This window comes from Apodemus sylvaticus, chromosome 12 (genome assembly GCF_947179515.1).
Source record: "Apodemus sylvaticus chromosome 12, mApoSyl1.1, whole genome shotgun sequence".
Lineage (NCBI taxonomy): Eukaryota > Metazoa > Chordata > Mammalia > Rodentia > Muridae > Apodemus > Apodemus sylvaticus.
The window spans coordinates 13,228,101-13,249,988 of record NC_067483.1 but is presented as its reverse complement, the minus strand read 5'-3'; the positions used below and the strand labels follow the sequence as shown (position 1 = coordinate 13,249,988).

Below are 21,888 nucleotides of genomic sequence, written 5' to 3'. Positions count from 1 at the left end.
GGTTTTTAAGAAAGAAAAAAATGCTAAACTTGTAACTGTGCAGTTGAAATCAATTCTGCTTTTCTGACTATCGAATTTGTAGCACTTTTCTCCACAGAAATATAGACAGGCATCCTGTGGTGACTCTTGCTAACAGAGTACCAGATGCATGGATCTCTTAGCTTTGACAGTGAGGTATTGGTATTGGTATTAGCATGGACATTGGTATTGGAATTGCTAGTCACACATCCTAATTCTCAATACATGGTACCTCTAGCCAAGGAATTTAATGCCTGTCTGCATGTTCCTACTATGAAAACCTTTCTTCCAGGGATGGCAAAAAGGGGGGTTGACATTTAAGAGCTACAACTGTTCTCTTTGTCATGAATACCCACAAAACATGCAAGGCAAAAATTTTACAATTTTTTACAGAGAAACATCAAGTGACAAGATTTGTCATCATTTATTCCTAGAAGAGAATTGGTCCTTTTCCCACTTATTCTGTAAAATTTGCCTCTACTGTAATATGCTACCAGTTTAATAAACTAATAATGTTTGATAAGAGTAGGTAGTGTTTTTAAGGGATAACAAACTGAGGCAGAATAGAGATTGATATATGACAAGAAAACTTGTAGCAGACAGAAGTGTGCATTAGTGATAGAAAAACACTGAACAAAAGAAAGTGAGTGTTTAAGAATGACGAGGACTCCATATATGGGCTATGTGGATAAGAACATTTACTTTACACTCAAGATCACATTAAATCCAGTCTCTAGTCCTAAGACAAGACAGAGGTGGTCCTGCAAATTACTTAATGACTCAATGTCCTTTTCCTGTGAGAGATCAACAGAGAATAGCCTAGTTCTACATCCAGGGAGAGTCCCTGACTCAACAGAATAAGATCGACCATGGATTGCAATGTAATGATGTCCTAGTTCAGGCTGTTTAAATTAAATTAAATCATATTAAGTTTGGATGGGACATATGATGGAGAAACACAGATCAAAGCCAAATTTCATGCATATCAATAATCATGGATGAAATGGTGAACCACTGTCAGCTGTTGTTTCTTCTCTGTTGTATTAGTCACTCTATTCATTACTTTAATAAAAGATCTAACAAAAGCAATGTGAAGAAGAGAGAATTTCTTTCAGCTAAAAGTTTATGAGTATAGTATCATTTGTGTAAATAGGTCACATTGTGCCAACATTCAGGAAAAAGAAAGGAATGAATACTAATGTTCAATTCACTTTATCTTTTTCATTATTTTTGTCTGTTTGTTTAATGGACAAAAGAATGTACAATGGCACTGCCCAGATGTCTCAATTACTTTTAATTACTGTAAAAATATACCATGAGTAAGCCACTGTATAAAAGAAAGAATTTAATTTGGATGCTCACAGTTCCAAGGCGTAAGGGTATATGAGCATTGGGCATAGAGCATGGAAAATGGTAGTCAGGCATAATGTTGGAGAAGTAGCTGAGATCTTACATCTCATTCACAGGCAGGATGGAGAGAGAGTATGGGAATTTGGGGAGAGAGAGAGAGAGAGATGGGGGAGAGAGACAGAGAGAGACAGAGAAAGGCAGAGAGAGGCAGATAGAGATAGTAAGAGAATTGGGGATTCAGTAGTTATTTATTATCTCCAGGGATCAATTTGATCAACTGGCAAGTATTCAAACATGAGTCTATGGTGGAAACACTCCCATTCTACCTACCACATTTTGGATGCTACATTTGATAGGTCTTCCTATTGTATTAACGCAGTCTAGAAAAACCAAGGGTAGTTCTCATAGGTGAGTCTATATTACATCCAGTTATTATTAACAACAGCCACTACAGCTGCCAAATGGGAATTTTCCCATCAGCCTGTACATTGAAAACTGTGAACCCCATCTCCAGAAACAATAATTAAGCTTTACCCATTTTCAGCATTATGAAAACCAAGCAAACAGCTCATCAAACTATGCTCTGGCTAACTTTATGTTAACTGAAATTCAGCATTCACTTCACTATAGTTACTTTGAAGATTAATGCATTTTCATTTTTTCTTGGTCTAGCAGTTGCTTTTACATGAGAAGCAGTCAGTACTTACACCCTTGTAGAGGCTGGGGACAGTGGATTTTTAAACAAGCTGTTTCCACAGTTTAGGTTGATGATTCTTAATTTTTTATGTCAAATAAATTTCATATGAGTAGAAATATTAATATCCATTTCAATATTCTTCTAACTTTAAAAGAGATAAGGAAGTTTCCATCTTGCTTTATACACCCCAAGCTCAGACTGTGTTCTCTTTGCTTTATATAAAGCATGGATTACTCAGGGAAATTCAAAACACACCAATGCAATTTTGGTAAAACAAAATCCATTTGTACTATGTCTAGATTTTCTCCCAGGTATTAACATCCAATTGTCTTCCTTCCTCATTGGAAATGTATTTTATCCTGTAACTTAACCTGACTGGATTATGGTTAGGTGATTGCACAGTGCACATAATATTTGAAAAGAAAAAGGACCATTCAGCCATATTTCTTCTAATACAGTGGGGATGATCAAATCTCAATGCTCTCTCAGTAGGTGACAACTGTTTTATGTGGATATTCAAGGGTGTGCAAATTCTAGATATTAAACTGCTGCATTCTGTCCTTTCCTCTTTTGTGAAAGGGTAGTATTAGTGATGGAGGAAAGAAAGGAATGAACTGTGGATAATTTCTCATGAAAATCTCTCTTCTTTCATCCTAAAATTATTCATTCATATTATTCTCAGATTGTTTGAAAATTGCATATTTGGCCACTCGTAAAATAGTGTCAACTTTAAAGTTATCCATTTTTGTCCACATCTTTCTTGTTCTGTAAGTCAGTTACATTTGATAACTTTGGAAGGCTTTTTTTTTAACCCCTTTCAGCTCCCAGGACCTCAAATCACCCTGTCAGAATCTGAAAAGAGAGCACCTTTTTTCCAGTGGACATTCAGGGTAATGAGATTCTCAGACCATTTACCCTTTTATTCACTTACTGGCTCATGGTCATATTTTAAAAATAAGATAAAATATGAAAATATTTATTCTACCTAATTTTCTACACACATATATACAATTATTTGTACACTTTCAGAAGATTATTGGAACCACATAACCATAGAAGATAAATGTTTAACAGTCCTACTAGAACCGGTGAGATTATTCTGTGATGTACCATACATAGTCTTCTACATGCCTCTCATGTCAATATTACAGAGCAGGAGTTGAGATAAAAGGATCCTTGGGTTTGGTAATTACCTGCATCGATGAAAAATATTATCTCTAGTTTCAGTAAGAGACACACTTCCTCAAAGGAAATAAGTGGAGTGTGATAGTAGAAGACACCTGATGCCTGATGCTTTCCTCTGGTCTCTGAGTATACACACACACACACACACACACACACACACAAACATTGCTATAATAGTTCTATTTTGATCTTGGACAAAAGTGTCTCTTAATAGTACGGATATACGTCTGTGAATGTGAGCATGATTCCTGTAACCACCAAAAATATCAATTGTGCAATCATTCAATCAATAATGTTACAAGAGTGCTAACATTCTTTGACAATCATGAGGAACAGTAAATGGAGGATGTGGGAGCAGGCTCCCATAAATATCACATTTTTCACTTGTGGATAATTTTTTTTTCTCATCTCAATGGTATTTGGAATGGCTATGTATAAAAGTCTTTGGACATGTTTGTGAGGGAGATTTTGATTAGGTTAATAGAGTTAGGAAGACACATCATAATGTAGGCACTGCCAGGTTTGTGCTGAAGAAAAAGGATAAAGTGAGGTGAACACAGGCATTCAACTTCTCTTCTCTCACTATTTAATATGATCAGTTGACCCATGTTCCTGCCACAACACTATTACTTCCATGACTTAGTGTATCCCAGAATCTTTAGACAAATTCAACCTTCTCTTGATATTATTTTGATTTTGTCAAATATTTTTATTTCGATTTTTTAAATTTATCTGTTTATCTTTGTTTATAAGTGTATTATCTGCATGTATGTATGTGCATCATGTTTGAGACTGGTGCACGTGGAAGTTAAAAGAGGATATTCTGTCCCTGTAACTGTATTTGCCAATGGTTGTGTACCCCTTCTGGGTTCACTGAAAGAGCAGCAAGTGATCTTTTCTGAGCCATCTTTACATTCCTTTTTGCCACGCATTCCTTTATAGCAGGAATGCAAATAGCTAGTTCAGGTTACAAATGTATAGTGCCAGGCATAAGGATTTCTTTTGTCCTAGTTTTGCTATGAGAATGAGAAGAAAGGTGACTCTTAATAAGATTTGCTTACCCACTGTGCTGTATCAAAGAGTATTAGGAAACAAGATGAATATAAATACGACATCACTCTATGCTCTAGCACTGTTGAATACGTTGTTTTAATGGAAAAATGTTTAAAGAACTATACATCACAAAAAATATATGGAGATGATGGGACTCGATGCCACCTAGTATGACCAAAGCCATGACTTATTCGCAGCATTTTATGTTGCTTCTCAAAAAAAACCTGAGTTATACTTTAGAAGTATCACTCAACAATATTTTGGGAGAAAAATTCAATTTCCTGTAATTATCCCAAATCTGTTGGCAACTCAGACCCAAAAAGGGGACAATCCAACCACTTAATAGCTATGAAGACTTGAACATTCTCTTCAGGCTCCCTAAACTTACTTCTTCATCTACAAATAGACCTAAATAAGTTTAAAACATTCTTTTGATGTGCTTTTATCTTCTTTGACTGTAGTGTCATATAATATTTGATATCTTTATGTGTCTGTTCAGGTTAACTTATATACTTCTAGGAATGTTTCCATGTGTCAGTGCATGTGTGTGGGTGTTTATGTATATGCTTATGTATGTGGATGCTAGAAGACAACATCTGCTGTTATTCTCAGACACTAAGAACTTAAGGCATTTTATTAATTTGCATAAACTTTTAATGAATATAAAAATGATGGAAATAAGACATCACATTCCCTTAGAGGCTTAAAGATGGAATTATGCATGATTTAGGTTTGGAGCATTGTTTGTTTATTTATTTATTTGTTTGTTTACTGACTATGTGTGATTTGTTTGTTTGTGTATATGTGCATCATAGGTATATAGTTCCTGTAGAGGACAGAAAACATTTTCAGATTTTTTTTTGAGACAGGAGTTAAATGATAGCTCCTAAGACTTCAGGAGGATTCTAGGAATTGAACAGAGTTCTTCTGCAAGAACAGCTACTGTTCTCAACAGTTTGACCATCTTCGTAGTGTCAGTCATTGGGAGTTTAAATGGATGCCATGATACTTAGTCTAAAGAAGAAAAGACTAAAATCTAACCTATGAAAGACAATTTATATTGACAAAAGTAAGGTATAAATTGCTTTCAAATTTGGAAAACTAAAACATGCATTTCTCCATATATACTTGAGCAAGAATAGAGCTTTATATATATATGAATGTGTAGTCTGTTAAATTAAAAGGTCAGGTAGAGAAAGGAGAGGTATTGACTGGAAGATAAAACAGCTCTTTTGCAATGGTACTTTGAAGAACTTATTACTTCAAATTTTATTTTGCATTTTTGTGTGTGTTTTAATAATTTTGAACATGTAAATATATTAACTTGTACATGTTCAGGTATGAAGGTGTGAAAGAACACATGTAGGGGTGTTTAGGTAGGTAGGTAGGTGTGTGTGTGTGTGTGTGTGTGTGTGTGTGTGTGTATCCCTGCATGTGGGGGCCAGAAATCATTGTTTAGTATGGTCTACTTAGCCATCATTCGATTTGTTTTTATTTATTTATTTATTTTATTCCTTTAAAGCAAACTCATGTGCTGGCTTGTACCTTGCCAAGTAGGCTGAGTTGGCTGTTCACAAAGCTCTGGAAACACACTTACTTCCATGTCCTAAGAGCTTCGGATACAAATTTGATTTATCATTATCAGCTTTCTTTTCTTATGTCTTATATGGATTCTGGATATCGGACTCAAGCCTATTTTTGTTTTGTTTTGTTTTGTTTTGCTTTGTGTTGTGTTGTGTTGTCAACTAGTATCAGCTCATAGTATCTTCTCTGAGACTCTTATAGTCTGACCTCTGCATGCTGGTAAGAACCAACCAGGTTTCATTATCTTTTATGCATTATATTTGTAACTGTAACTTTGACAAAATGAAATACAAATGAAATGAGAGATCATGCTCATGGAAAGCATAAGAAGAATCCACTACGTAAAAGAAAGACAACCAAGAAAAAAGATTGATCTAGCATGGAAACTAACTATTCATAAGTATTGGAGAAGAGTCATGATAAAGAAGCAGGTGGCTGTGTTTGGAGATCAGGGGTAGGATTTGATGCTTATAGATGCATTCTTGTGTATTCTGGGTGAAAAATACCTTATTATTGAAAGATATTTTATGGGAAATGACATCTGAGTTCCTGTATCTACTCTTAAAAAACTGAGTAGGTGACGTGATTAAGACCTGCAATGTTGTGAGAGTAAAGGCACACATCAGTGCTATTGTTATCTGCTCAGCTACTTGACATTAATGGTCTTATGTAAACAGGTGGTCTTTGATATTTGTGCCTGCCTTTTCTTTAAATTCAGGCAAATGGTAGATGAAAGTAAAATATTCTATTCACATTTAAAAGATGAATTAAATAGTGTATTTAAGATTTCATTTATTTTACAATTGAAGATTAAACGTGGGTTGATAAGCAATCAATGCCAGGGGTATCACATCCTTGTTCTTTGAGCTATGAATGAAGTAGAAATTATATTCTTAATAGATTTTGTATGTTGCCTTTCTTGAGACAAATAGCCTCTCTCATACCTGCTTTCCACCTTTAACTTTTATCACAGGTTTTTATAGCTGTTTTTTTAATTGTGGCAGAAGATTCTATAAACCGATGTCCAGAGATGCTTTCATTATAATGTAAGTCAGTTGTCACATGGAAGCAAGTGTGCTTTTTTCAGTAACCCCCTGACCAGAGAGTTTTATGAAGAAGTTGAAAGCTGAGCCATGTGTCAAAGTGACAATCAAAGATGGTTCCATGGAAGATGAATTTTTAGTTTATATTTTTTATCAGCATGGTAAACAGCTCTATCTACATTCTTACCAGCATTTACTATTTACATTCTTGATGACAGGCATTCTAGATTGAGTGTGACAGAATCCCCCCCCCCCCCCGTGCAGTTTTAATTTGCATTTCTTTAATGGCTGGTAAAGTTGACCATATTTTCACATGTTTATTCACCTTCTGAAAATATCTGTTCATTTACCCAGTTATTGATTGGGTTGCTTGACCTTCTATATTTACAAGTCAACATACTACCAGGATATTTTTACAGCAATATTGACTGCAGCACTATTCAAAATGGTAAATTATAGAATGAATCACATTATCTACAAAAAAAAAAGAAGTCATAAAACTTTGGTACACCTGAGTGGTAGAATTTTTTTGAACCATAAAGATGAATGAAGTGATATTATTTGTAGGAGAAAAAATGAAACTTGAGACACATCATGTTTAATCAATTATTGCATTTCCAGAAAACCAAGCATCCCTCATTGGTGGCCCTGAAATAGAGAAAGTCATATGTGTACAAATGACATAAAACTAAAGTAAAATTATCTAGGGATGCAAAATAACTTAATAGGAATTACAAAGAGTGAGACGGAGAGTAAAAGAGTATGGGGGCAATAACATCAATATAGAAAATATAATGTATGAGACTTAAGAAGCAACTTAATTTAATAAATGCTTCTAAATATAACCATGCATTTTCTACAGGAAAGGTCTTTAAGGATCTCATAGACTTTTCTCTCCTGAACTGAATTTCTATGAAAAATGAAAAACAAAATTAATAGCATGTAACCTTCTGACATTTGTGAGTATGTTTCTATTCATATGTGAAAGGCAACCTCTCAATGGCTTTGATTTTTAATAGACGTCTTCTATAGACGTTTTCTATAAAAGATTGCATATAGATATGCAGTCATCATGATGCAATGGTGCCAGTACAGATGTGGCTTCTAATCTTGGATAGAAATTAGATAGTATAATAATTATATAATAGTATTAGATAATTAGTATAATTAGATAGAAACTTGGTCTTCACTGGCCATCACATTTGTGGTATTTTGATTTGTCCAGACAAAAAATGACCTCATTGCCCTATAAAGTCACAAGCACTTAGCAATAAGAAACTAATAGGTCAAAAAATTAAAAAAAATAAAAAAAAAGAAACTAATAGGTCAAATTCAATTTACCACCAAAAAATTATATTTAACTGGAATATTTACCTTTGGCCTGCAATGTTACAGCAAGGGTAAAAATGATTTTCTTTTATCTGATTTTATTTCACATGCTCAGATGTTTCTTGGATTAACTAATCAATTTCCATATATTTACTCTCTTGACTACAAAGCCATTGTCTATACCTAATATTGGTGTGATTTCCTATGTTCAGGTGTTTTATCAAACCATTAACAGATAGAAAAATATTTGCTAAAGTGCTAGATTTACCACTTTAGACAGATTTTTACTAATGAACAAGCAAACAAATAAAATAGAATCTGTGTGCATATCATTACATAAATGATGATTTACATTCCCTGATCATAGAATCATGCACAACAGCCATCCTGTTACTTTTATTGAAATGTTTCAGTTTTTTATAAAATGAAACTTTACTCAAATAATAAACATTGATTCTGCATCCAGAATGTATTCAAAGATGATATCAAGAATAATAGGTAAATAATCTGTAACACAGAGTCTTTGAGATAGGTTCAACAGAATCTGATATATGAAATGATGTCTACATGCCATACTGTTATGGCTTGAATATCAAATGCCAGGGCAGAGAAAATCACATTCTACTGATGCCTGATAATCCAAGTTCAATAATAGTAAACCAGGCAAAAAGCATGATTTGATGGAACACATCTATAATGTTCATATTTCCATAGATACAGGGGTGCATACTATAGAGTCAGAGACTTGGGGGATTGGTAACTTGAAATGCAGTGAAATGTCAAAATTACCAAAGAAGCCCCTGCCTCAGAAAAAAAAAAACTAGGAAACAACCAGCTTCTGAAGAGTTGTATTGGTGCCCACATTCAAACATTATGTCTATATGCTATCTTATACACACATGTAAAGTGCTTTGCTAATGGCTGGTAGTAGTCAGGGAAAGTTGGGAAGCCTTTAGAAGAGAGATCCTAATTGGAGAAAGAATCTTTGAGGTTTTTTAGCCTTATTTTATTTCCTGTCTCTTTTCTCCTTCTTGTCTTACCAGAATAGGAGTAGGAGAGAAGTCCCAGCCACTTGCTCCTACCACCACAGAGACAGCTTTTGCCACATATTCTATTCCAGTTTGATGGAGTGATTCTCTAAGTAAGTCCACCATTCTTTAACTTGCTTCTAGTAAGCATTTAGCCACCAAAACAAAGAAAGTAAGAGAAACAAGTATTTCTTTTTAAAAGTTGTTGTTTCACGTGGGTCTGCATGCCTACATGCCATGGAATGTGTTTGGAGGCAAGAGGAAAACTTTCAAGAATTGATTTTCTCTTTCTACAATGAGGGTTTCAGGAAGTAAGCATGGCAGCAAGTGGTTAAGCTACAGAATCTACAAGTATTAACTACTGAAAACAAAGACAGCTTTACATACACACACACACACACACACACACACACAGCCATACTCATATAACCGTGAAACATGTTATCAGCAAGAGTATAAAACCAAATCTATATCAGAAACTACTGGAAAACATTCACTGTATCATTATTGGAGTTGTCCTGTGTTTTTCTGATAACAAATTTTAGCCTATATAAATGCCAAGGCCAAGGTATACATTGGCACAGACTATGTCTGTTATTGATATATTTAAGCCTTATGGCCTCCTGTCAAGCTGAATGTATTTAAAGCTCACATTCTGTTAGGGAAAAAATAGTGCATCATGAAAAATTTTATATAAATGATTCCAGTAAATCAGAGTACATCCAGGCTTTGCAATGCCATCCTGAAACAGATCATTCATTGTGGCACATGACTCTATACCTTCTGTCTTTACGGCAAAACATTTGATTTCAGAAAATAAAGAAGTATTAATTTCATCCAAATGTACATTTCAAACCTTTTTCTGGAAAGGTAAATATTCACAAAGGTGATACCTGAGTCACTATTAACTTTGGAGGAAAATAAACCCTAAAGATCACCAGCACACATGATTTATATTAAAAAAAAATAGGCCCACATGAAATTCTATGCTAAATGTGATAGAAACCTAATAGCTGTCTTGGCTAGAGTTTCACTCAATTTGACTGTGCTTAAGTTTTTTAAAGTAGTTTTACTATTCACTGGGTTAAACATGGGGAATTTAATCATGGCTAATATAAGATTTATTAATTTGAGGAGGTCCCAAGGGGATGCCTGGGATGGAGGTGCATAATTCAAGGGCCTTCACAAGATAATTCCTTCATATAAAAATAACTCTTGACTGCACACTAAGGCAATAAGGTGAGGTGGCTGTATTTTTGGCAAGCTGTTATCTTTACAGATCAGTAAATGCCTATAAGATGACACATATAAATAGTAGCAAGTGAAAATCAGATTTCCTGTGTGTTACAAGTAAAAATAGGACCATCTCTTCTAGATATTTGAATATATGATACTTTATTGCTGGCTAGATGATTCTACTCTGTCATTTGCTAGGCAATATGCTGAATGTACTATGCTGATCCTAATACAATGTATAAAGCACATTAAAACACTATATTCTAACACATAAGCATATGTAATTATTATCTGCCAATAACACCAGAAAATGGCACTTTCTGATTTACTATAACTTCAGGCAAAGAAGATATTAATAACCTTATCAGACAGCAACCACTACAAACAACCAGATTTGTGCTCACAGAGTGGCTGCTCAGTTTCAATACAGTCAGGGAATAATTATCTAAATAATGACTGCTTCTATTCTGCCTCTGAAAATTTTAAAATATGATTAAATATTATATAAATATGAAATTAGATTCTCACAACTAAAAATTATGTAGGGCTAGGTAGATTGCATAGAAGGAAAAGCACTTGTCAAGAAATTCTTCTAACTTGGTTTGAGTCCCTATAAACCATGTCAGGTCAGATATCATGCTTCCAGACTGACTACTGAGAGACAGGACAAGGAGACAGTGGAATCTTTGCAAGTACACAGAGCAGTCAGCCTGGTATAGGAAGTTATGATGTATCATGTCTCATACAAGATGGACGACAAGAATTGATATCAGTATTGTCATCCAAACCCCATGAGCTTGCTCTCAAACACATACATACACAAACACAGAGAGAAAAATAAAGGAGGAGAGATATTTTGTTGAATTTGGGGCACTTCTCCAGACTCCTTATTGAAGAATCAGAAGAGAAAAAATACCGAAGCATCAACTTCTGGGCAATCTTGCCCCATTTTCTCCAAAGCAGCCCTTTGTCATTTATCTTAAGTGCTGGCATTCTATATAGAATTTTCTCTAGTAAATGTAAATATTCTACTTCTGAAATAAGTTCCAGGATCTATGGAATTATCCTATGTAATGATATTTTAAATGGTAGAACAAAGTATGTATTTGTGGTTAACACCCAGGACAATTAAAACCTTTCTTGTCTATAAGGATTTATGGAGGTATTGCAGGATGGCCCCAGGGAAAAAGACATTAAATATTGGATAATGTCCTTTTAGAGTCCCAAAGCCTGAGGAGGCATGTCTAAAAGAGTCAAGATGGAAATTGAAAATTAAGATGCAAGAGGCCAAGCTCATAAAACCTTAAAATTAAAGCAAAGAATTTATTGGCCTAACACTTCACTAAGTTGATGATGAGAGCAAACTGTTACAACAGCCATTTCTCATTACTAAATGAATGTTCTGTGACTACCAAGTCCTTCCTTGCACCTGACCAATAAAGAAGAGTGACATTGAATAGGGGTTTGTAATTCCTACACTCCCATAGAATCAGTATTTATCAACAGATGAACACTTTCCTTATCCAGTGCCATGGGCTTATTAATAGTGCTACACAATTAAGATCAAAGGATTTAGGAAAATACCTAAACCAGCAAGCTGAGGAATGAGTTCTATAGGCATTGTCTAACTTACAACACTGGAAAATCTTTAATTTGTTAGAAGAGTTTTCTGTGAGCACAAAACAAGTGAGACAAACTATCTTAGGTTTTTTGTTTGTTTGTTTGTTTATGGTAGTGATTTATACTTGACAAAAGTAACATTAGGAAGGAAGAGTTAATTTGTGTTTATAGTTCCTTTCCACTGTTTATCATGGTGAGCAAAACCTTTGAAGATGAGGTAGCTGGTCATATGGTATTCTTAGTCAGGAAGCAGGACAGTCAATGTTGATGCTTATTAAGTTTTCTCATTTTTTATTAAGTCCATTAATCCAGGCCATGAGAAAATGTCATTCATATGTGGAGTAAGTCTTCCAATGTCAATTATTATAGCCTATGTAATCCTCCTCAGTCATGCTTGGAGGCTGTTTCCATGGTGAATAGAAATCTCATCCAAATTAAATTTATCATATATGGACAGTATGGCTGAGTGCAAGCTACAGTGTTATTTTTGACAAGATGGTTCTGACCATGACGGGGAGAAGAAAGACTTAATCAGTGGTTCAGGTAACTTTTCTAAATAGATAATACAACATAATAGTGGTATCCTTTGTATGGTGATCTTCAAGGTTAGTAAACACTACAGGAATTTAAAATGCTTGCTTCCCAGCCGAGGTGTCCAGAGTCCATGATGTTGAGCTTTAATTGCACATTCCTTAATGTCTAGGTTTTATTTAGCTTACACAAACCAATATAGTTTATAGACTTGATGAGTGAATCAAATTGATGGATACAGGCAGTTTGTGCTATAGTGTTTTGCATGTATGAAATATTCTTTGTCCAAAAATTGGCCATTCTATATTCCCAGAAAAGAACAGCATTTCACAGCACTGAACATCTTTTAAGCATCTATTGCTCTCATTGTCACAAACAATGAAACATTTTCACTACACCTATTAGTTGTAAATCTGTGCTATTTTGTGTTTAGTAGCTCTTACATTCCTCCTGTGCATTTAATTTTCTTCGTCATTATTCTCTTTGAAGAATTGTGTGATCTGTACTTCCAAATGTTTTTCTTGAGTTCCACACTAGTTGTTACCTGAGCTGCTATAATGATCCCAGCTAGTTTTCTATATTTTGTTCCATATCATTCTAAGTCTCATTAGTGCTTAACAAATGGAGGGTCTTAGGAAAGACATTATATGATATTGGTCTTATCTTGAAAGCTTTAAAACCTAGTTTGACACTGACAACACACACACATACACACACACACACACACACTCACACACACAAACACACACACAAACAAACACACACACACACGTACTCAGCATGGGATACATGAATTGGCTTACACCATAAAAATTCTGACCACCAGAGCATTTTTTGAATGAACAGAAATTGATACATGAACTCCACACAAATGTTGAAGGAATGAATTCTCTTCACAAAATTGGTTATGATTTATTTACACAGTGGAATGCATAGAATTCAAGTGAATTCTACTAATATATAAGCAACACACACACTCACATACACACACAACCATACAATCTTAAAATAAATATATCTGTTTATGGGGACATTTATGTTTAATCTCAATATTTAAATTTAGGTATCTTTAGAGAGATAGTCTTATGTATTATATAGCAGCCTCACTTCTCAGTTAAAAAGCATGTAGCCTATGCATTAGGCAGGAAATAAAGGAGGGACATGAGAAGGTGGAAGAATTATGGGAGAAAAAGGGGCGGCTGAAAAGAGGTGAGGAAATGGACAAATGGACACATGATTTCTGAGCACAGGGAACTACCCATGTGGCAAAATGTAGGTTAAAATAAACGGGTAGAGTTAGTTATAAAGTATTCTGCATATAGCCTAGCTATATGGTCAAGGCATTTTGAAATTATAATTTGAATCTTTGTCTTATTTCTGGGAGGATGGACATGTGAGGCAGAACCGTGACTTAACTACAACATCTATCACCCACATAGTGGCCCACAACTTGCTTTAGCCCTATTTCTATGATTTCTGATATCCTCATCTAGGTTATACATGCACAACATGCAATGTAGCATACATAATTATGTGAATGTGTACATGAAAGCAAAATACTTATGTATTTAACACGTTAATAATATTTTAAAAGCTAAAACCCTACAGGCAAGCTGTATATTTTTGATTTAAAGAAAACCTTCTTCACTGTTTTCTCTGTCCCTGTATCAATCCACAGCACTCTCCTTTACAGTTCAGTGAGTTTGTCCAAGCCTTAGCTTCAGGTTTCCATTCCTTAAGAACACACGCAGAAGCTCCAGCCAGTGAAAGATGCTCACTGTATGCCTTCCATTGCACCCATGCTCACCCGGCTTGCAATATTGAACACTGACATGATAACAGATAATTTTCCTGGCTGTTAAGTTATTCTCCATACCTTCACGTCATGTAGTATATCTTAATAACTAATCTTTATGTGTCCAAATAGAGAGGAATCTTGATTTTAAGAAAGAAAGAAAGACAAACAATACTTGGAACTAAGTTATTCAGCAAGTTCTTCAAATGAGTTTTACACAGCAACCATGGAAACTTCCACCTTTCTTTCTCAAAACTATTTTATAAGAGTAATGAAGTGAATTTGCCATTAAGCAATTTTTTCATAAGCCAACACATAATTTTTTGAAGAAAATTCAAATGCTCTTTTATAGAAAAGCTAAGGCAATGAGAGAAACTTATTACAGCAATAGGTGTACATAGTTTTCAACAATAGAGAAAGCATTCATTAACATTGTGTAAAGATAGCTAATCAAATAACATTACAATTTTAGTAAGGGCAGGTGGCTAAGGAATTTTTCTTCCAGAACAAAAATGAGTTTGTAGTGTGCCAAATAGGCTTGCTTACAATGGTTTTGAAGAAACATGCAGGTGGGGATCAATGGTGACGAATTCACACTTTCCTAAGGCAGTTTGAACTTCTGTTTCATTTTAAAATTGACTTCTATTTGGAGTTTCCATAACAGCGAGAAGAAACACTTGTTAAACTAGCAACAAGAAGCAAACACATCTTAAAAGCAAGATTCAGCCTATATGAAGTAGAAAAATCTAAGTTTAATATTGAAAATTCTTGCTAAAATATTAAATCATTCCCTTATTCATCTATTTACTCATCATTTTAACCATTGGGTACAATAATTCAGATAAAAGCCAGCAAAGAGGTAATGCATCTTAGTTGAGGTGACATCATTACAGAAAGTACTACAAAAGTTAGATAAATATGGGCACTTAACATAGACTGAAAATATTCAAACAATTGATTTATTCTTTGAAAATTTCATATCATATTAAGTATATTTTGATCCTTACCATCGCATTTATTACCTCCCACTTTCCCAAATATTCCTTGAACACTAGAAAAGCATGTGTGTGTGTGTGTGCGTGTGCGTGTGCGTGTGTGTGTGTGTGTGTGTGTGTGTGTGTGTGTGTGAATGTGTCTAGTTGGCACACTGTGAGGAAATTATTTTTAAGGGAAAACATTACTGTAGGCTAAATTAATTAGAACCACATACAAATAAATCAAAGAGATATCAGGCAGTGCTGTTTGTTGTTAAAACATATTTTGTGAGGAAGGATATAGAAGATGGAATTTAGATTAGTATACAAAGCCAGATCATAGTTTGCACCCTGCCACACATGGTGAGGCTTCATAGAGCTACCTGAGCAGAACTGTGGCCTGACATCAACATACTTATGGGACAAAAGGTCAACAGAAGGGCCTTTATGGCATTGTCATTTGCTTGCCTGTACACAAAAGGGTATTCCTTAGAAGGAGAACACAGGTGAGAGAAGAGCTGTTCAGGAAGATATTAATCTTCTTCTACATCTGTTCCTTTGCTTTGAAACCCCTAGTTCTGAATTTATATTCTATAGTTGCAAAGTGTTAAAATGGTTTAAATATGGGACTTATGTGATTGAAATGGAAGGTAATTCCATGTCGATCATTAAAGATCAAAACGAGCTAGTTTGATGCTATAAAAAGTTTCAAGATTCTGCCAACTAACAGTACAGTGTTTCTTCATTTCTGGTAGTTGTAAATGCGAAAAAAAAAAACATTGCACAGCTCTTCTCCTGCCTCACAACAACAGCACAATCACCACTCATTACTATTCCATTTGGTTAGTTAACAACCTTCAAGTAATTCAATATCTCATATCTCTTTACTTTCATGATCAACATTCTCACAGTTACTGGGAAATCTAGTATGTAAGTAAAATCTAGTAAATGGAGTTTAATATTCTTATCACAATAATATGTCTCTGGAACTAAAATAATGAGGAGTAATAAACTTTGAGTTGGTATGCATGATTATTCTAAGTGATTTCAAAGAACTAAAGCTCTTATAAAATTAAAAATGGAATTAAAATTATGTCTGTGTGTGTCACATGCAGTCCTCATATTTAGAACATCATACTTCTATTATGATAAAATTTGACTTACCTAATATTTGATGAATACCCTTAGTAAGATATTTAGTTGCTGTTCAATTTGGAGTACAAATATATATCAATTGCTAGCTGTGATTTTTTTTTGGCAGGCTAGAAAGTGGTAATAAATTAAATAGGTATGTGATCTCTGGTCTAAGACATCACTGAGAATAGAATATCTTTGATGATGACTTCTAGTCTCCCAAGTCATATCATATCTTCTTATGTCAAAGTAGTTGATACAAGATTACATATAATTTTTTTTTAATTTTACAGTGGCCCGTATCTATATTCAAAATTAACCAGTCCCCTTAGGATATAATTAAAGGAAACACTGTTGCTTTTTAATATCCTGACAAATCTAGAATAGGATGATTATATTACTGGTGGGTAATTACATATTCATAATAGATCTATAATATCTATATTTAGGTGGGGGTCCTTCTAGCTTTTTTTTTTCATTTTATTTCAATTCAATACTTACAACATTTGTATTTATCTACACACTCATTTTTTTCTTTTGGAAATAAATGCCAATGTTAGAAAATGAAAAAATCCAAGGAATAAAACACTCATATGCTACACAATAATAACAGCAACAGCAAGTCATTACAAAAGGTAGCAAACCATTAAAGGTTACTTTTTGAGAATCCTTACACATGCATTTTAATACTTATAACTTTTCAACATGCAGAATCTTGGGCACACAATCTGTCTTTCAAAGTCGCTGTTGCTAGTGACATAGAATTCTCTTTATAAATGTAGGAAAATAACCTTAAAAATATTCTCAAATCAAATTAAAAAAAATTCTTGGAAAAAATATCTAACTCATCAAAATCTGTTTATGAATGGTAGAAGACTGTACATACATAGCAAATCCAATATCTACATTTGTGCATGTAGTAGCAGACTGGAAAATAGTTATGATTGCCTTGAGGAGGCTCTAATGACCACTAATATATATTGATTTCAATATTAGTGGTTTCTGCAAGCCTATTTTTTATTGAAGTAATTCAGTTTCACAGTATAACAAACATTTACTACTATTCCTTATGAAAACCAACTCAAGAATACTTAGCAAACAGTGTTCACTTAATTGGTAATGTTGCTTAGAAGAGAGAAACTGGTTGGGAAATTCTGATGATCATAATCACCATTTTTTTTAAATGCCAAGAGCAGGCTCTGGAATTGCTGTGGCTATAATATATTGAAATCCTAAATCCATACCATAGAGTTTTATGTACATTTTAAAACCATACTGATAATCGTTAAATTAATTTACAGAAAACATGACTCCAAGAAGGAATTTTCACAAAGGGTGATACTTGAAGAAGACCAAGTCATGCACTGCTGCTGAACACTCTACCTAATTTCATCAATATTCCTCACTTCCAACTTTTGAATTTTCAGAGTATTAATTTTTTCCAGATAACAGAATATGCTAAACAGAATGCACAGCTGAGAGCCACACCTTTGAATCAATTGGACAACATTGACCTCTAGTGTTCGAGATAGTAGAGAAATAAGCTTAGTACCACAGCCTATGGATGTTAGGTTTTTCTCTTGGGCAAGATCAGAAAAAAATGAAGGAGAAGGGGAGGAGAAGAGGTGGAGCAGAGGGCAACAGAAGAAGGAATGGGGAAAAGGCAAAAGAGAAATTCAATTTACCTGACTATAAACTGCCTCAGTATATCCTCTAAAATAATTTGATAACTTATTCCTACCTAATGACTACGGTGACCTCTTTTGCCCTCCTTTAAAACACAAAGTTAAAGAAAATATTTCTATTATTGATTGTGAACTTTCCAATGTTTATATCACAGAAACACTAATTCTACTTTGATCATCTATCTGCCTGTCTTCTCTCTGGAAAGCAAATTCTGACACCAGATTCTCTACGAATTAAAGAATAAGGCAGAAACATTTTCTCAAGTAAGTCTTATCACTTTTTCAAAACTGGTATTGATAATACAAATTACCAAAGTAAGATAAAATTGTGGTAATAAAATTTCTGATGTTCATTGCAGGACGGGAAATGAGGGAACACCCCAGAAACATTAGAGACTGGGGTAAGCCTTCCTTACAAACAACAGAAATTCATTAATTACATCCTCTGGGAACTCATTTGGGAGTTCCCAGTGATGGAAAAACTTTCCTTTCTCTGCCTAGATAAGTAGCTGAGAAATTGAGCTTCAACTGCTCAGAGATTTAGTAAATCATTCAAGTTTGACAAATTGGATTCTTTAAATACATAGTGCAGGTGGCAGATCTCTGGGAGTCAGAATTTTTGCCTCTGTTTGATGGGGTGAAAATGTGGATAACACAATTCATACTCACTATTGCTTCAATGGCACCAGCTTTTCGAGGGTGGAGTGCGTAGCAAAGCTCTATCTCCTATAGTAAGTCAACTACTGATCTTCTGTGGTAACGATATTTGGAGTACAATTCTTAGGTCCAAGCTCCCTAACCCCTTACACGGGTGCCTATTTGGTTACAAAATGCACCCTCAGGAAGTGGAGAGAGATAGGTGGTTAGGGTGCAGATGTGGGTGGAGGAATTTGCAATGTGAGCACATTGCAAATCAGTAGGAGCTGCCTTCTGTTGTTGTTTCTGAACTCTGTGGCCCTGGGGTGTCCTTGCTCCTAAAGGCTTGCTCTTGGACCATGTATCGCTGGCTGAGATTAAGAATTGTGGAGCTAGCAGGAGGGTATGATTGCAAAGAAAGGGACAGAATGTAGCAGTGCAAGCTCATTAGAGCTCTAGAAACTTTTTGGATATTTGGAATGGTCAAACCACACTAGTTAGGGTGTTCACCCTGCTCTTTTCCTTCATTCATACTGCATATGGTCACACAGAGTATACTTATTCCTAGGAGGAACATCCTATTCTTCCTTACCTTCCCGCCCCCAGTTCTGAGTACTCACAATTTGTTGCTGTTAATCCTAAATGCCACAAAGCAGAGAGCACCAAAGTCAAAACGCTGTTCAGTCTTGGTACAAAATCCATTTCCTCAGAGTGAGCGATCTTTTCCAATGGAATCCCGAATTTGCAGACACCAGTCTTTGCTTTTCTCCCTTTTTCGTTCTCTGCCTCCTGGTTTCTTCTCCTCAGCACAGCCTGATCCCCTCCCACACACCTTGAACGGAACCTCTTCTCCTTCACTCCATTCTGCTCCTCAGATGCTCCACTTTAACTGCAGCAGAGATTCCTCGGAGCTGCGAGGTGAGACTGAGATTTGTAGTTACTCCCACTATCCGTTTCTATGCTTGCCTTCCTTGCCTACCTCGTTTTCCACCGGATTCCCTGTCTTAAAGGATCATATCCAAACTTGAGGGTAGCTTTTGGCGCCCAGTTCTACCAATAGCCTAAAGCATCTCTTTCCAGCGCTAAGCTGGATTCAGCACCAGAGTGTCGGACAGCTCCTCATAGGCGCAGTGTGCAAAGCACCGCCCCCGGCTCTCTCCTGAAGCGTGGACTGGGCGTGTCCTTGGTCGCTAAGGCACCGGGAAGCGAGGGACTGGTGCACTTTCTCCTCTCTCTCCCTCCCTGCCTCCCTCCCTGCATCCCTGCTCCTACTCCTCTCTCCCTCCTTCCCTTCCTGTTCCCCTTCCTCTCGCCCTCCCAAAATAAGGGGCAGATAATGGCATTTAAGTTAGGTTTTCAAAGAACTATGCTGAAGTGATGCCTAAAGGAGTCAAGCAGACCGAAGACAGAAGCCTTAGGAGGAGGGATATTCCTAAGGAGAACTCAGAAATGACTGAACATGATGTCTAATGCCTTTTCCATTCTCTTCACAGGAGAGAGTCAAAGAAAGATTGAATTGTGCGATTCAATTTCCCCTGAAGAGATGGATGATTGCTTGGTATTTATCTTGTTGAGATTTCTAGTTTAGCTCTTTAGGGATATGACAGCTCCCTGCATTTCCAACCTTTCACATCTATTCTTGGTTGCTGTTGGCACATTGTTTCAGCAACAACTGCAGATTCTTGATATCGTGGGTTCCAAAGAAGAGGAGGTGAATTGATGGCATGGGAGAGAAATATTTAAAAATCATTTTTAAGGACAGGGGCTGGATGATGAATAGAAGCAAGTGGGTGTGACAGTAGGGTATGAGTCCATGGCTGGCTCTTAAAAGCTTTTCATTTGGGCAGAAATGATAAGTTTTGGTTACTTCTTAAGAGTTCTTTCTGTTAGAGGTTCTTTAGCTTCTAGCATGCATCAGGGGACTTACTGGCTTTGTCATAGAACACCTTATTTTGTGTTTAAGGGGAAACTGCCAGAAACCTGTCAAAAGTTAACAAAATGAGGAAGCGGTCATAATGCCTTCCATGTGATATTTCCAATCAAGTTAGAGTCTACAGGCTCTATCCATATCAGAGGAAGTTGATACCTCTCTCTCTTTCTCTTACCTCTTTCTCAACCCCAACATTAAGGAGCACAAAGATTTATATTTCACAGCTTTTGCTCTTAGCTGCCAGCTCTGCAGCTACTGGACGTTAGGCTGAGTTTCAAGATGCGTTTGCATAATCCCAACTTTAATCTTGTAGTCTAGGGGATTCAGCTCTTATCACTGGACTATTGAATGACAGTTCATGAAAACTGGAACAACCCCCCATTATTGAAAGAGTTTGGGCAAAATATAATTTACACATGCTGCTACAATATTTTGAAGAGAATTGTTTTTGTTTTTTTGTTTTTTTTTTTTTTTTGTGCTTAGAGAAGGCCCTTTGTTGAAATCCCTATGAAGTTAAGTTAATGCCCAAATGCATCATAAAATCCTTGGTCCATATTAGGTGTCAGAATCTGTCTAGCCTCGCAGACTAAAGTGTGTGTGTGTGTGTGTGTGTGTGTGTGTTGTGGTCATACATAGAGGTGTGTACATGTAGGTGCATGTGGGCAACTATGTATGTTAGGGTTGCAGCCACAGTCAAATCTTTGATGTCTCTCTCAGTCACTTTCCATTTTGATTTTGGAGAAAGTCTCTTTCCCTTCATCTGGGTCTCACCAATGCTGATGGAGTAGCTTACTACAGGCCTAGGATCCCTGAGTCTCCAATTCCTTTGTATTGGAATTGAAAATATATGTCACCATATTCAGTTTTGCTTCATTTTTAAGTTTCTTTCATGAACCAGACTCAGGTTATCACGCTTGTACATCCATTACAACAGAACCGTCATCAAGTCTTTGAAAGGTTTCTCAGGAGAGATGCACAGAAACAAAATTTTAAGCAAGTGTGATGGACAGTTCAGATGAGAGAAAAGCCACACTGGAACAATGAACATCTTTCGAGTAGA

At 35.6% G+C, this 21,888-nt stretch overlaps 1 protein-coding gene across 3 annotated transcripts in view; it reads right to left on the bottom strand.

Annotated features, from left to right (window-relative positions):
- Positions 1–19,600, bottom strand: part of LOC127697246 (contactin-associated protein like 5-3) — an 883,854-nt gene extending 864,254 nt beyond the window's left edge. For all 3 annotated transcript variants that reach the window (XM_052200245.1, XM_052200246.1, XM_052200247.1), the window contains exon 1: positions 19,519–19,600. In XM_052200245.1, coding sequence (XP_052056205.1) covers positions 19,519–19,600 — 82 coding nt within the window. The remainder of the gene's footprint in view (positions 1–19,518) is intronic.
- Positions 19,601–21,888: the final 2,288 nt, after the last annotated feature.